This window comes from Narcine bancroftii, chromosome 1, assembly GCF_036971445.1.
Source record: "Narcine bancroftii isolate sNarBan1 chromosome 1, sNarBan1.hap1, whole genome shotgun sequence".
NCBI classification, from domain to species: domain Eukaryota; kingdom Metazoa; phylum Chordata; class Chondrichthyes; order Torpediniformes; family Narcinidae; genus Narcine; species Narcine bancroftii.
Genome location: NC_091469.1, coordinates 359,008,173 through 359,023,384, shown reverse-complemented (window position 1 = coordinate 359,023,384; position 15,212 = coordinate 359,008,173). Strand labels below are relative to the sequence as shown.

The 15,212-nt window shown below is 42.7% G+C and overlaps 1 protein-coding gene across 16 annotated transcripts in view; it reads right to left on the bottom strand.

Annotated features, from left to right (window-relative positions):
* LOC138750166 (tensin-3-like) overlaps window positions 1-15,212 on the bottom strand; it is a 480,425-nt gene that overhangs the window by 136,374 nt on the left and 328,839 nt on the right. For all 16 annotated transcript variants that reach the window (XM_069912329.1, XM_069912327.1, XM_069912319.1 and 13 more), the window contains 2 exons: window positions 12,107-12,171; window positions 8,514-8,597 (listed from right to left, as the gene is read on the bottom strand). In XM_069912329.1, the coding sequence (XP_069768430.1) occupies window positions 8,514-8,597; window positions 12,107-12,171 (149 nt within the window). The remainder of the gene's footprint in view (window positions 1-8,513; window positions 8,598-12,106; window positions 12,172-15,212) is intronic.

Sequence of the window (15,212 nt, the reverse complement as noted above, 5' to 3'; positions counted from 1 at the left end):
CGCTTGGTTCAGCAGTCATTAATGCATACACCACTCCCAAATACTCGGACAGACTGGTTGGCACACCAGCCCATCGGCTCAAGTTCAGGGCTCCAACCCAGACTGTGTTAACTGGTATTGAGGTGTCCTGACTGCATGACTCTGGTATGAAATGAGCTTAAAGATTTGTTCCAAAGGACAAGAAGCACACCAGGGACCTGAAATATATTCCGTTCTCCAGTCACGTGAGTATCATAAAAAAAATCTGTATTTTCCAGAGGACCCTTGTACAAAGTGAAGGGAGGGATGTTTAGGGAAACATCAGGGGTAAGTTGTGGGTGCCTGGAATGCCTTGCCGGGGATGGTGTGGAGGCTGAAATATTGGGGGCACTTAAGAGACACTTCGACACATGGATGAAAGAAAAATAGAGGGTTACCAGGTTGGGAGGGTTTAATACTTTTTTTTAGGGAAGATGCATGGGTCAGCACAACATTAAGGGCTGAAGGGACTGTTTTATGTTCAATAATGAAGACAACATTCATATCATCACATTATTTATATAATTATTTCATTTTCATGTAACAGTGTGATAATGCAATAACATTTCCTCTTGGAGTTGTATCATTATTGTAATAGTATATAGTATATGCCTGTCCCGCATCGAACTTGTCAGCCACAAACGAGCCTGCAGCTGACGTGGACTTTTTACCCCCTCCATAAATCTTCGTCCGCGAAGCCAAGCCAAAGAAAAAAATATAGCTAGATACACGTGCTGAGACTGGAATATTTGTTATAATAGCATCTCGTTAAGAGTTATTCAAGAACATCATGCTCAGAAATGCCACTTGAGTGTGACTGTTAGAAACTAAAAGTAGATTAAGCTAAAGATTCATGGCCAAGTTATCAATCCGAGAGCTAATTCCCATCTTTTATGTGATGACTAATCTTATTTGAGGTAGCAAAAAGAACATCCCAACTGGTCAACATGGCCTCATGCTCAAGGAGGAGAAAGGTGATGGTTGTGGAAAAAAAAAGATAAAAGCCCTTGGTTTTTTATCTTTTGTAGCATTTCATTCTCGCAGTATGTCCACTATCAACTTCAGCTCTTGCCATCACTGCAACAGAACAACTTTCTAAAAGGTCACGCTCAAAGTAAGCTATTGACACGCTCAAAGTAAGCTATTTCCAAAAAATCATACAACAGCACAGAAACAGGCCCTTCGGCCCATCTTGTTCATCAAACTATGATTTAGTCCAGTTCCATTGACCTGCACCTGGACCTTAGACTCCATGCCCCTTCTGTGCATGTACCTATCCAAATTTCTCTTAAAGGATGAAATAGAACTCACATCCACTACTTCTGCTAGCACCCGGTTTCATGTCTCACCAGCTTCTGTGTGAAGAAGTTCCCTTTAATGTTACCCTTAAAGATTAATCTCACACCCTTAACCTATGTCCTTTAGATCTTGTCTCACCCAACTTCAGGAAAAAGCCTGCTTTACTGTATCTATACCTCTTCTAAATGTCTTTATCACATCCCTCATTCTTCAACACTCTAGGGAATAAACTCTTAATTATTCATCCAAAATAAATGGCAGCATTCCTGCTGGTGTGGACCTGGGAGAGCAGTGAGTGGAAACATAGCGCTGCTCCACAGGGCCCCACTGTCTAATTGAAATGTCGACAGCTCCAGGCAGGCTTTAATAAGCCTTAAATGAGCCAACGGTGTTTTTTTTAAAAATCCTGCAAGCATGGGATGGGTGCCAAAGATGGCTGTGCTTTTGCTGGGCAGTGATCCATGAGGGTTTGCAAACTCTGGAGGAGCAGCAGACCAGTGTAGGGTACCAGAAGCAGGGTGAACAACCCCTATTGAGGAGGAGAAGCAGAGGAGATAAACTACAGGGATCATGGCAACAGACAAGCGAGGGGCTATGTCGCTGAAGACCAACACAGGCTGCAGGTTGGTGATATGTGGTCAATGGACTCACACAGACAGTGAGCAGCTGGCGACCTGTTCATGGGAACCAGGTAACCGGGATTCGACAGGGTGCTAAGGGGTATTCCCAAAGTGTCAAGGGCACTGAAGGCTTCCTGACTGTATTGAAGGTTTGGATCTGAACTTCAGGTTGCAAATGGTTTGAACTGAAGTTGTGCCAGCCGCACAGGGGGTGGGAGTGTGGAGGTGAATTCACATACACTCAGTGTCTCTGAAGGGACTCTCTTTTGCTCCTCTTCCCCTTTCCGTGAAGGGTGCCGGGCAATGCTCATGGCGACTCTTTGCTTACCTTACGACAGACTAAAGTTGAAGTATATCATTTTTAATGTATTATTGGTAACAATAAAATAAACTTTTGAACCTTTCCCCAGAACTCAGCTGTTCAAGTGCTGGCAACTTTCATGTAAATTTTCTCTGCCGTCTTTCAATCTTTCCTGTAGGTAGGTCACCAAAATTGCACATAACACTCAAAATTTGGCCTCACTGATGTCTTATACAACTTAAACATAACATCTTAACTCGTGTATTCCATATTTGGATTTGTGAAAGCTAATTTGGCAAAAGTTTTCAGAGAATACGAAATGATTGTGCAGGCGGAGAGTGATAAAATTAAAAACAAAGCCAGATGTTACAATTTTTTCTGGGCTTTTTATCCATTACATTGAACGAATTTGCTTTACACTTTTAAGGGCCTGGAACAATTTCTCTAGTTTTGCCACATAATATCAAGAGTGTTTACGCTGCATTACTGCTACACTTTGCTTGAGAACTATTCTTGCTTTGTGTTCTAATGCATTGTCCCAGATAAAGAAAAACAAGTGTCAAATGTGTGGAAACTTTAAGAGTGGAACTTGGAACGAGAAGAACACCGGGAAAGGTAGGTGTTTGTTCAGCTTTCTCCATTGGGTAATTAGCTGTAGCTAATAAAGGGAAGGAGATCTTAAGTGGAGTAACCACTGTGGGGGTGGCCAATGTAAAAGCAGGATTTTTTTTCAGGCTTTGGTGAGCAGAGGTGGCGGTACAGGAGTTGAGTTAAGGACAACCCTGTCAAAGATCAAAAGGATTCAGCAAGAAGGTATGGGTAAGGACAAGTTTTCTTATCACTACTTTTAAAAAAAGTTGCATAGCCAGTGCGAATGGCAGCCAGGGCAGGGACATGCTTCTCTTGAAGAATGTGGATGGTCTGGGAAACCAACAGTATCCCTGATGACTTCATCTGTGAGAAGTGCATCCAACAGCAGCTCCTGACAAAGCATGAAAGGGAATTAAAACTGGAGCTGGAATTGGATGAATTCTAGATTCTGGAAGGCTTACAAAGTGATGGCCAGGAGTTACAGGGATGTAATCACACTTAGGAGGCTAAGAAAGGGAGGGAGGAGAAGAGGTGAGCTATCATGATAGGAGATTCAATAATGAGGGGTTCTGTGGAAGAGATTAATAATCCAGGATGGTATATTGGCTCTCAGGTGCCAGGGTCTATAACATCTCAGACTGAGTTCATGGCAGCCCCAAGAGGGAGGGTGAGCAGCCAAAAGTTGTGGTCCATGTAGGGACATGGGTAGGAAGGCAGAAAAGAGAGATCAAGGAGTTAGGTATGAAGTTGAAGGACAGCACCTCTAGGACTGTAATCTCAGGATTGCTACCTGTATCACATGCTAGCGAGGTTTACAAAAATAGGAGGATAATACAGTGGCTAAAAAGATGGTGCAGGAGGGAAAACCTCAGATTTCTGGATCATTGGGCTCTCATCCATGGAAAGTGGGACCTGTTCTAATGGGATGGTTTACATCTGAACTAGAAGGGGACAGATATGCTTGTGGGAAGGTTTGGTATTGCTGCTCTGTGAATTTAAATTAGATTTTTTGGGGAATGGGAACCAGAGTGCCAGAGCAGATAGAGGCATGTCGTACGAAAAAGATGTTAACCCTGCATATAGAGACAAAAATCCGGGTTTTATGCGATGGAAATAATGTTCTCAGGTTCATCTATTTTTATGCAAGGAGTATTGTCGGAAGGCAGGTGAGTTTAGAGCATGGATTTGTACGTGGAATTATGACATTATGGCCATCATTGAAACTTGGTTGCAGGAGGGGTAGGACTGGCAGCTCAATATTGCCAATGTAATAGAGCAGGAGGCAGGAAAGTAGGAGGAGTGGGATTGCTCACAGGGCAAATATCACAGCTCTGTTCAAACAAGAGAGAATAGAGAGCTTGTCAACTAAAGCTATATGAGTGGAGCTGAGGAAAGGGAAAGGTATGAATGGGGTTGAACTATGTACCACCCATTAGTCAGTGAGAATTAGAGGAGCAAACTGCAGGGAGACAGCAGTCAGCTACAGGAAACACAAAGATGTGACTGCAGGTGATTTTAACTTTCCACATATTGACTGGGACTCCCATACTGTAAAAGGCCTAGATGGCTTAGAGTTTGTCAAATGTGTTCAGGAAACTTTTCTAAATCAATATATAGAGGTACCAACTAGAGAGAGGATGCAATACTGGATCTCCTATTCATAACAAGACAGGACAGGTGACTGAAGTATGTGGCAGGGAACATTTTGGTGTAGTGATCATAATGCCTTTTGTTTCAAGTTAATTGTGAATAAAGATAGGCCTCGTCCTTGGGTTGAGATTCTAAATTGGAGAGAAGGGCCAGTTTGAGGAAATGAGAAAGGATCTAGAAAGTGTAGATTAGGCCAAACTCTTTTCAGACAAGGATGTGCGTGCTAAGTGGGAAGCATTTAAAGGCAAAATTTTCCGAGAACAGAGTTGGTATATTCCTGTAATGATTACCTCTTTGGCTTGGCTTCGCGGACGAAGATTTATGATTAAAGGCAAAGTTAACATGCATAATGACCTTGATTTTTGAGATTGGAGTTCTGGTTAAGAAGAGAGAGGTGTGTGGCAGATTTGGCAATGAAGAGCAAAGATTGCAGGAAAAGAGGAAAATCAGGAGGGCTAAAAGTTGCATTGGCAGTCAAGGTAAAGGAAAATCGTAAGGGCTTCTACAGGTATATTAAGAACAAGAGGATAGTAAGGGATAAAATTAGACCTCTTGAAGATCAGAGTGGTCGGATATGTCTGGAGCCAAAGAGATGGATGTTTTGTTCTTACATCTGTATTTCCTTAGGAATCTGTTAGAGTCTGGGGAAGTGAGGAAAATAAGCAGTTATGGAACCCATACAGATTAAAGAGGAGGAGGTGCTTGCCGTCTTAAAGTGAATAAAAATGGATAAATCCTCAGGGCATGACAAGGCATTCCCTCGGACTTGGAGGAGGCTAGTGCACAAATTGCAGGGACCCTGACAGATATGAATGAACATTTCCTGAGCTACAGATGAAGCACAGGTGGAATGCTGGAGGAGTGGAGGGTAGTTCATTGTTCCAATACTTAAAAAAAGGCTCCAAACACAACCCAGGAATTTTTTTTTTTGGCTCGTGAGCCTGACATCAGTAGAAAGCAGGTTATTGGAAGGTGTTTCTAAGAGTATCAGATATACAAGTAGCTGGATAGTTCAAAGTTCAGATTTATTGTCAGAGTACTGACATGTCAACACCTACAACCATTTTCCTGCGGGCCAGACAGAATTTCTACTCATCAGCAGTACAAAAAAAATTGAAAGAGTCCTTAAATGAGTCTCTGAGTTTGTTGTTTAGGAATGTGATGATGCAAGGGTGGAAACTGTTCCTGAACCTGGTGGTACAAGTCTTGTGACAACTACACTCTTTACTTTTGACAGCAGTGAGAACACAGCATGCCCTGGGTGGTGGAAATACTTAATTGATTTTTTCTGATCTCCGATAGTGGTTCACCCCCACAAGACCACGATGCAGTAGTTCAGCACACTTTCTACTGCACATCTGTAGAAGTTTGCCAACCTCTGCAAACTCCTGAGAAAGTGGAGGCTTTCTTCACTATGACATTAGTATGTTGGCTCCAGGAAAGGTCCTCTGAGGTAGTGACTCCCGGGAATTTAAATTTGCTCACCCTCTTTTCCTCAGTGCCCGCAATGATCACTGGATCATATACATAAAAACACAATGCTGGAAAAACTCAGCAAATCAAACAGTGCACTTTAAAAAGCAAAGATAAAGACACATAACCAACATTTTGGGCTTGGCCCCTTCATCAAGGTATGAATCGTGCACCTCTGGTTTTCCTTTCTTGAAGTCCACAATCAGATCCTTGGTTTTGGTGACATTGAATGTGAGGTCAGGGTCTGATTAGGGATAGTCAAAATGGATTTGTGCATGGTAGGTCATGTTTAACAAGTTTTATGGACTTTTTCCAAGGACGTTTTTTAAGTAGATGAAGGAAAGGCTGTGGTTGTTGTCTACATGGACTTTAGTAAGGTCTTTGACAAAGTCCCTCATGGGAATTTAGTTAGGAAGATTCAGTAACTCGGCATTCATGGTGAGGTAGTAAACTGGATTCGGAGAAGCCAGAGAGTGGTAGTGGATGATTGGCTCTTTGACTGGAGGGCTGTGACTAGTGGTGTGCCTCAGGGATTGGTGCAGTTACCATAATTGTTTACCATCTATATCAATGATCTAGATTATAATGTGGTAAATTGGATCAGCAAGTTTGCTGATGACACTAAGATTGGAGGCGTTGTGGACACCAAGGAAGAGTTTCAAAGCTTGTAGAGGGATCTGAATGAGCTGGAAAACTGGGGTGGAAAATGGCAGATGGAATTTAATGCAGAGAAGTGTGAGGTGTTGCATTTTGGAAGGACATACACAGGAAAAAGAAGGGGTCTGAGGAGTGCGGTAGAACAGAGGGATCTGGGAATACAGATACATATTTGCCGGAAAGTGGTGTCACAGGTAGATAGGGTTGTAGAGAGCTTTTGTCATATTGATCTTCATAAATCAAAATATTGAGTATAGGAGTTGGGATCTTATGGTAAAGTTGTAAAAAAACATTGTTGAGGCCAATTGTGGAGTATTGTGTGCAGTTTTAGTCACTGAAACAGGAAATATATCAATAAAATTGAAGGAGTTCAGAGAGGAATTTCTGGGATGTTGCCTGAATTTGAGGAGCTGAATTATAAGTTAGGACTTATTCCCTGGAGTGTACAAGAATGAACGGAGATTTGATCGAGGTACACAAAATTATAATAGGTATAAATAGAGTAAATGCAAAATAAAAAATAGCGGCAGTTGCTGGAGACCCGGGAAGAGCAGGGTGCTCCGAAAGGTTCAACCACCCAGTCTTAATACTAGTGGCCTCGTACAGGCTTTAAACTGCCTGTTAAAGGAACCAACACTGTTTGTAAGTAAATTCCTGCAACCTCCAGGCTGTGTTCAGCAGCAGCCATGAAGGGTTGCAGACAGGGGAGCAGCGGACCGGTGCAGGCCACCAGAAATGGGGCAAACAGTTCCCATTGAGAAGGAGAAGCATAGCAGACAACTTTACAGGATGGTGACCATGGCAGACTGACTTATGGACCCGCATGTGCTGCGGGCTGCTGGAGACTGGCTCACAGGAACCAGTCATTGGACCCAGGATTCCAGAGGGTTCTGAGGGCAAAACGTGCTCCTGAAGGGTCTCTGGTGCTGAAGGCTTCCTAATTGAGGTTTGTATCTGGAGCTCAGATTTATGGCAGGCAAAAGAAGTGTATTTTTAATGGATTATTACATGACAATAAAAAGGAAACCTTGAAGTTAGCTTTTTCCACTGAGGTAAAGTGAGATACAAACCGGAGGACATAGATCAATGATAAAATGGGAATTTAGGGGGTACCTAAGGGGGAATTACTTCACACAGAGAGTGGTGGGAGTATGGAAGGAGCTGTCAGCTGAAGTACTGAATGTGGGCTCAACTTTAAAATTTAAAAACAATTTGGACAGGGACATGGATGGAAGGGGTATAGAGGGATATAGAATGGATGCATGTCAGTGGGATCAGGCAGAATATTGGTTCAGCAAAGACAAGAAGGGCCTATGTGCTGTGCTGTAATGTTCTAGATTCTAAATAGTCTTTTTATTTGCAGTAGAATGTGCACTATTAAATTCAATGAACTTAGTGGTCCAATTTGGAGCAAAAAGATGAAAACTTTGTCAACAAAACAATGATAATACTTCCAATGGGTCTTCTTAATTTGGTGTTCCACAAGCAAGCAGCAGCTTTTACCAGTTCACCGGAGGCCTTTTCACTGACCTCTTACCATTCTCCAGATGAGTGCAGTCACTATATATGGGCAATAAACTTTCTTGGGATTAAGATAAAATCTTAAAATAATATATATTTATTAATACAAAAACCAACTTCAGATTCTTTAAAAACAAAACTGAAAGGTTAGTCCTTGAATTCTAAATTTACTTTTCAAAATGTGGAATTAAACTATCCAACAATATACTGCTGTATTACATTCCAATTTAGGCCAAGGAGTCTTATATTTAATTCTTATTTTCCTTCAAGTGAATTTTTTTTGAAAGATCATTAAAAGATTGACCAATTAGCTCATACTGTCGGCAAGCAACAATGAATAAAAGGAATTCAAGTGAGATCAAATATACAATTTCCAAACTCACCTTTTCTGTGATGGTTGCATTAAGGCAGAAACTTTATCATCATAGAATTTCTTCATAGCAAACCTGTCAAGAGCTTGATCTGCACTGTGTAATAAAAATATTTCAGATGAGTGAATTTTAAGCACCAGGCAGCTGACAAAGCTAAAGCTTAAATGACCAGAAAGTCTATTCAGATATTCAGTAGGAAAAATTCTACGTTAAGCATATTTTACCGGGTTGAATGGTTGCTTGCCATTAAATTTATTAGTGGCTCCCTGTTACGCAGCAGCGGTGAGGTTACATTACAGACTAAAGCAAAATATTGCAGATAAAGGAAACAATTCTGGAAATTATCAGCAGATCAAATGGAGAAAAAAGAATGAACAATTTGGTTTGATGAATTTTGATCAGAACTGTTCCACTGGTTTTAACTTTCTGAAGCAACAGAGACAGTCTGAGGTAAACTGTGGAGCGGATTGCTGGAGACGCGAGAAACGCCATTGGAGATGCGAGGGAGGCTGTTGGAGAAGGCAAAAGCGTGGCAAGAGGGTCGGCGTCTGAGTTAGACTTAGAATTAAAACCTTCAAACCTGCGCCCTGATGATCTTACTCGCAAATGTGCATAGCTGGAGAAGAAAATAGATCACCTGAGACTGCACCTGAACCAGAGAGGACTGCAGGGCTGCAGTGTTCTGGTGATTACAAAAATGTGGTTCCAAGAAACTATCCCAAACTCAGCGATCCAGCTGGCCTTATTTCCCTCCGGGCAGAAAGAGACGGTGCTGCTTCTAGGGAGACTCAAGGAGAGGTCCTGTGCACAAAACGTCTCTGTCGTAAAGACTTTCTGCAAGTGATGATAATGGGGAAATGCTAAACCCTTGTACATGCCCAAGGAATTCATAGCCACGTAATTTAGTCCAATTTATTTAGGTTACTGTGGGTGTTGCAATAAAGGAGATTTACGGTGCCATTTGCGATACCCAGAACTCCACTCTGACAGTACAATTATTGTAGCTGGCAATTTCAACCACCCCAACCTGAAAGCAGTTCTACCTCTGTTTCAACCGCTTGTAAACTTCGCCACCAGAGGAGAGAACACACTGGATTGGGTGCATACCAGCATATCTGGTGAGTACAAAGCTGGCCCTTGCTCCAATCTAAGATATTCTGATCATGCATCATCTTGCCAACTCCAGCATACAGACGGCTGGCAAAACGAGTTAAGTCAGTTCGCAATGAGATCAGTACATCGCCGGGTGGAGGTGGTGGAGGGAGGTTTGCGGCTACAGAGCCGCTTTGAGACCACTGACTGGAGCTGCTTCATCGAAGCGTCCACCTACAACAGCCATGTAAATATCAAAGTGTGCATGAGCTCAATGACTGATTACATCAGCAAGTGCATTGATCATGTCACCAATATCAAATGCTTCACAACCAGGGCTAACCAAAACTATGGCTAGATATAGAGGTATGGGCACTTCTCAGAGCTTGTCTCCTGTCCTGAAGTCAGCATTACAAGCTGGCATTAAGATCAGCCAGGGCAAAACTCCCATGCAATCGGAAAGACAAAGTCTAGGTATGCACAGAAAATTCACAGTCATCTGGGCGACACCAGCAGCACAAGGCGCATGTGGCAAGGGATCAAATCTATAACAGACCTCCAAGACAATCTTGCAAGTCAAAGACAATGACGCCTCCCTTCTAGACAGACTGAACATCTTCTCTGCACTGTTTGATGAGAAGAACAGGCTGACAGCGAAGAAAGTTCTATGTCTCCCCCTGATGAATGGGCCCCTTGCATAATCGCGGCTAAGGTAAGGAAACACTATCCAAGGTGATCCCACACAAAGCAGCAGGTCTACATAATGTACATGGCCGGGTAGTGAATGACTGTTCAAACTGACGGAGGTCCTTACAGACATCGTCAACACGCCACTGCAGCAGTCCATCATCCACATGGTTTTCAAGACTGCCACCGTTATCCTGGTACCCAAGAGAGCGATAATAACAGGCCTCAATGACAACCACCCTGTGGCACTAACCTCAACTATTATGAAAGGCTTTGAGCATGTGGTGATGGAAAGATTCAAAGCACACCTCCCAAAGGCAATGGATGCATTTCCATTCCCCTACTGATGGAACCATTCCACTAATCAAGCTTTAGCCTTGTTCCTCCAATCTGTTCTGACCCACCTGGAGAACGATGTCTCATACGCCAGGCTGCTGTTCAATGACCACCTTGGTGTTTAACTCTATCGTTACCAAGAGGCAGGTGGTGAAGTTGTCCTCACTGGAACTCAACACCCTACTCTGATTGGATTCTGGACTTCCTAACAGAAAGACCACAGTCTCTCCATGTCAGTCGCTGAATGTCGAGAACCATCACTCTGAGCACTGGTGCACCTCAGGGCTATGTGCTCAGCCCACTCCTGTTCATGCTACTGACCCACGATTGCAACACCTGATTCAGCTTCAACAGAGTCATCAAGTTTGCAGATGACATGACCGGAGTTGGCCTCAGCAACAATGATGACTCGCACTACAAAGAAAAGGTGGAAAATCTCTTGTTATGATACGAGAAAAACAACCTGTTTCTCAATGTGGATGAGACAAAAGAAATTATGTGGATTTCAGGAGGACTAGGGACAACCTCCCTCCACTACACATCAATAACTCTGTAGTGGAGAGAGGAGAGAGCACCTGGTTCATTAGAGTCCACTTATGTTGTGACCTATCCTGGACACACATCTCCTCCCTTGTCAGTAAAGCAACGACTACAATTCCTTAGAAGGCCAAGGTGGGCAAAGCTACTGGCCACCATCCTCTTCACATTTTATAGGAGCGCTATCAAGAAAATCCTAGCTGGCTGCATCACAGTGTGGTACAGTTGCTGCTGCTCATTGGATCAGAGTTCAATCCACAGAACCATAAGAGCAACAGAGTGGATCACTGGGGTCTCACCACCCCCCCACCCCTCCCATCAACACGATCTACCAGTATTGTTGTCTAAAGAGGGCCTGCAAAATCGTTATGGACCTTTAACACCCTGCACATATCACCTTACAGCTATTCCCGTTGGGAAAGAGATGCAGATGTATCAGGCTGCTGAATGACTGATGAACTCCTCAAACACTCATATAATCCCTCAGAATCTACTATTACTTAACAATATTTAATCATTTTATATATGTACTGCATAGAAATCCCTTGTAAATATGTGTGCAATGTCTATATTTGTGTTTGCATGGGTTTTTTTTTACACTGAACACCGAAGAATGCTGTTTTGTTCAGTTGCACTTTACAATTGTATAATAATAAACTTGAAAGATCACGGTGCTGAAACAGTGACTCCTTTTCTCTCATTCCACATTCTCCCTCAGTATTTCCAGCTTTTTGTGTTGAATTTCAAGCTTTTTTTTTGTATTTGTTCTATGCTATGTGGATGATACTGGCCAATGCTCCCCTTTCTTGCTATCCCAAAATAATAAAGGGAATATGGCTTTCGAATCTGACCACAAGCTAAAAAAAGGAAGAACATGATGAATTCTACAAAAAGCATCCTCACTACAAAACACTGTACCAACATTAGCAACGTGCATTCATTTCATTTATTACCTTGCAGAAATATAGGTGAAGTGCATGTACGACGAAATAACTACTCCGATTCTTCCTTTACCTCCCTGGATAAGAAAAACAAAACAAGTGATAACAAGTTTCTGATTAGCATCTAAAAGATGTCCACAAGGAAAAACATGCTGCCTGCTTCCATCATTCTTCATGTAAATCTTGTTCACCAGATTAAACAAGTGTGCACATGGTAAGGAAGGATATGAACTCTCGCTGGAAGTCTTTTATCAGACAAGCAACCCTCCTCTGCAAGACTATGATTTACAGTCAACATTATTATAATGGTAATTATAGTCAAATGAAGCACCAAGATTTAATACAACTTCAAATGAATAAATTAAGTCCAGATAGAATTCAGTTACCATGATGGAAACAAGTTAATGTAAGTCACAGAATAAAAAGACACATGCAAGCTTGGTAACACTAAGTACTAGAGACATGAAAATGCATATGCAACTGATCATTAAATTTAAATTGATATGAATAGGAATTAAAAAGCAAATTTTTTCATTCAAAAATTGTTCTAATTTTAAGACTATTAAAAAATGAATTTAGCCACAAATTCTATGGAATTGAATTACAACACTTGGGGTGGGTTGTGCTCATGAAATTTTATCCCCCCAACCCCCCCCCCCCCCCACCCCACAATTTATGTTAAAACAGAAAAACTGTGTTATGCCAGATTGGTCAGACTTGATTTTATCTCTGAATCTGACTTTTTTCCCCCCCATCTCAACAAATTAAATCACAGCAGGGAGATTTAGCTTTTGAACTAGTTTGCTTGCAGCAAAGAATGCAATGTAATTCATTTTATGCAAGTGAACCAACTATTCTTCTTGAGAGAAATGACAGCAAGTGTCCGCAGGCCATTTGAACACTGATATCAGAACACTTGAGACTGCGTTTTTAAATCATTTCATTTCGGGACTTGGTACACAACAATGAGTACAGACAGAGGGAAGGATAGTTGTGGTTCTACACCATACCTTGACTGTGATTGGCTTGAATGAGATCAGTTAATAATTTGCCCCACTGTTGTTCATTGAATTTAGCTCAGCACTCAACACAATTATAACTCAGAGGCTGTCCTCACTGGGACTCAGCTCCCCTCTCTCCAACTGAATCAAGGCTTGATGAAAAGACCACAGCCAGTCCAGGCTAGTAGCAAAATCTCAAGTCCCATCACACTGAACAATGACGCACCTCAGGGCTGTGTGTTCAGCCCAATGTTGCTGTTTATGCAGCTAACTCAAAACAACACTGGCCAGATTAAATTCTAACAGAACCAGAAAGTTTGCAGATGATACAATTGTTGGCCTCATTGGAAACAATGATGAGTTGGCCTACAGAGATGAGGTTGGGAGGCTTGTAAAATGCTGCGAAAATGATATCCTGAGACTCAACATGGACCAGACAAGGGAGAAGATTATGGATTTCGGGAGGCTGAAGATCGACCATTCACCACTACATTTCAATGGCGCTGTCATGGAGACAGTGGAAAGCCCCAAGTTCTTTGGTGTGCATACAAAGGAAATCATAGCCTGGACCCACAGGTCAGAAAGGCACAGCAGTACCTTCATTTCCCAAGGAGGGTAAAGCTACTGGCCTCGACAATATTTTGCAAGAGCACAATTGAAAGTGCTCTTTCTGGCTGCTTCATTGTGTGATATGGTAGCTGCAAAGCATTCGTCCTGAAGTCAATACAAAGGATCATTAAATGGGTGTGAAGATCACTGGGATCTCCCTTTCTTCTATTGATGACATTTGAGCATTGCTTAAATAGGGCTCAAAAAATAATAAAGGGCAATTTCCATCCAACACAGTATCTTTGACATTACCATTAGCAAGGGGCTACAGGAGCATCAAAATCGTGATTGCCAGGCTGGGCAATAGCTTCTTCCCGCAGGCAGAGAGACTAATGAACAGCATCCTGCAACTGAGTAAGTAGTTCAAAAACGTTTAAATATATTTATTTAAAAATATTTATTTATGTATGTGATTTTTATATGCTGTGTATTGTGTGTACGCTTATCTTTGTGAGGTTTTTCAGTTGGTTGTTTTTCCAGACTCTTTTGTGTAGTCTTCCAAAGGCGCTATTTGCCTTGGCGAGTCTGTTGTCTATCTCATTGTCGATCCTTGCATCTGATGAAATGGTGCAGCCGAGATAGGTAAACTGGTTGACCGTTTTGAGTTTTGTGTGCCCGATGGAGATGTGGGGGGGCTGGTAGTCATGGTGGGGAGCTGGCTGATGGAGGACCTCAGTTTTCTTCAGGCTGACTTCCAGGCCAAACATTTTGGCAGTTTCCGCAAAGCAGGACGTCAAGCGCCAACTGAAAAACCTCACAAAGATAAGCGTATACAGAGCCGTTGTCATACCCACACTCCTGTTCGGCTCCGAATCATGGGTCCTCTACCGGCACCACCTACGGCTCCTAGAACGCTTCCACCAGCGTTGTCTCCGCTCCATCCTCAACATCCATTGGAGCGCTTACACCCCTAACGTCGAAATACTCGAGATGGCAGAGGTCGACAGCATCGAGTCCACGCTGCTGAAGATCCAGCTGCGCTGGATGGGTCACGTCTCCAGAATGGAGGACCATCACCTTCCCAAGATCGTGTTATATGGCGAGCTCTCCACTGGCCACCGTGACAGAGGTGCACCAAAGAAAAGGTACAAGGACTGCCTAAAGAAATCTCTTGGTGCCTGCCACATTGACCACCGCCAGTGGGCTGATAACGCCTCAAACCGTGCATCTTGGCGCCTCACAGTTTGGTGGGCAGCAACCTCCTTTGAAGAAGACCGCAGAGCCCACCTCACTGACAAAAGGCAAAGGAGGAAAAACCCAACACCCAACCCCAACCAACCAATTTTCCCTTGCAACCGCTGCAATTGTGTCTGCCTGTCCCGCATCGGACTTGTCAGCCACAAACGAGCCTGCGGCTGATGTGGACTTTTTACCCCCTCCATAAATCTTCGTCCGCGAAGCCAAGCCAAAGAAAAAAGTATTGTGTGTGTATGAGTGCACCGTGGCCCGGAGAAACACATTTGTTTGGTTGTATGTGTAGTCAAATGATAATGAACTTGATAATAATC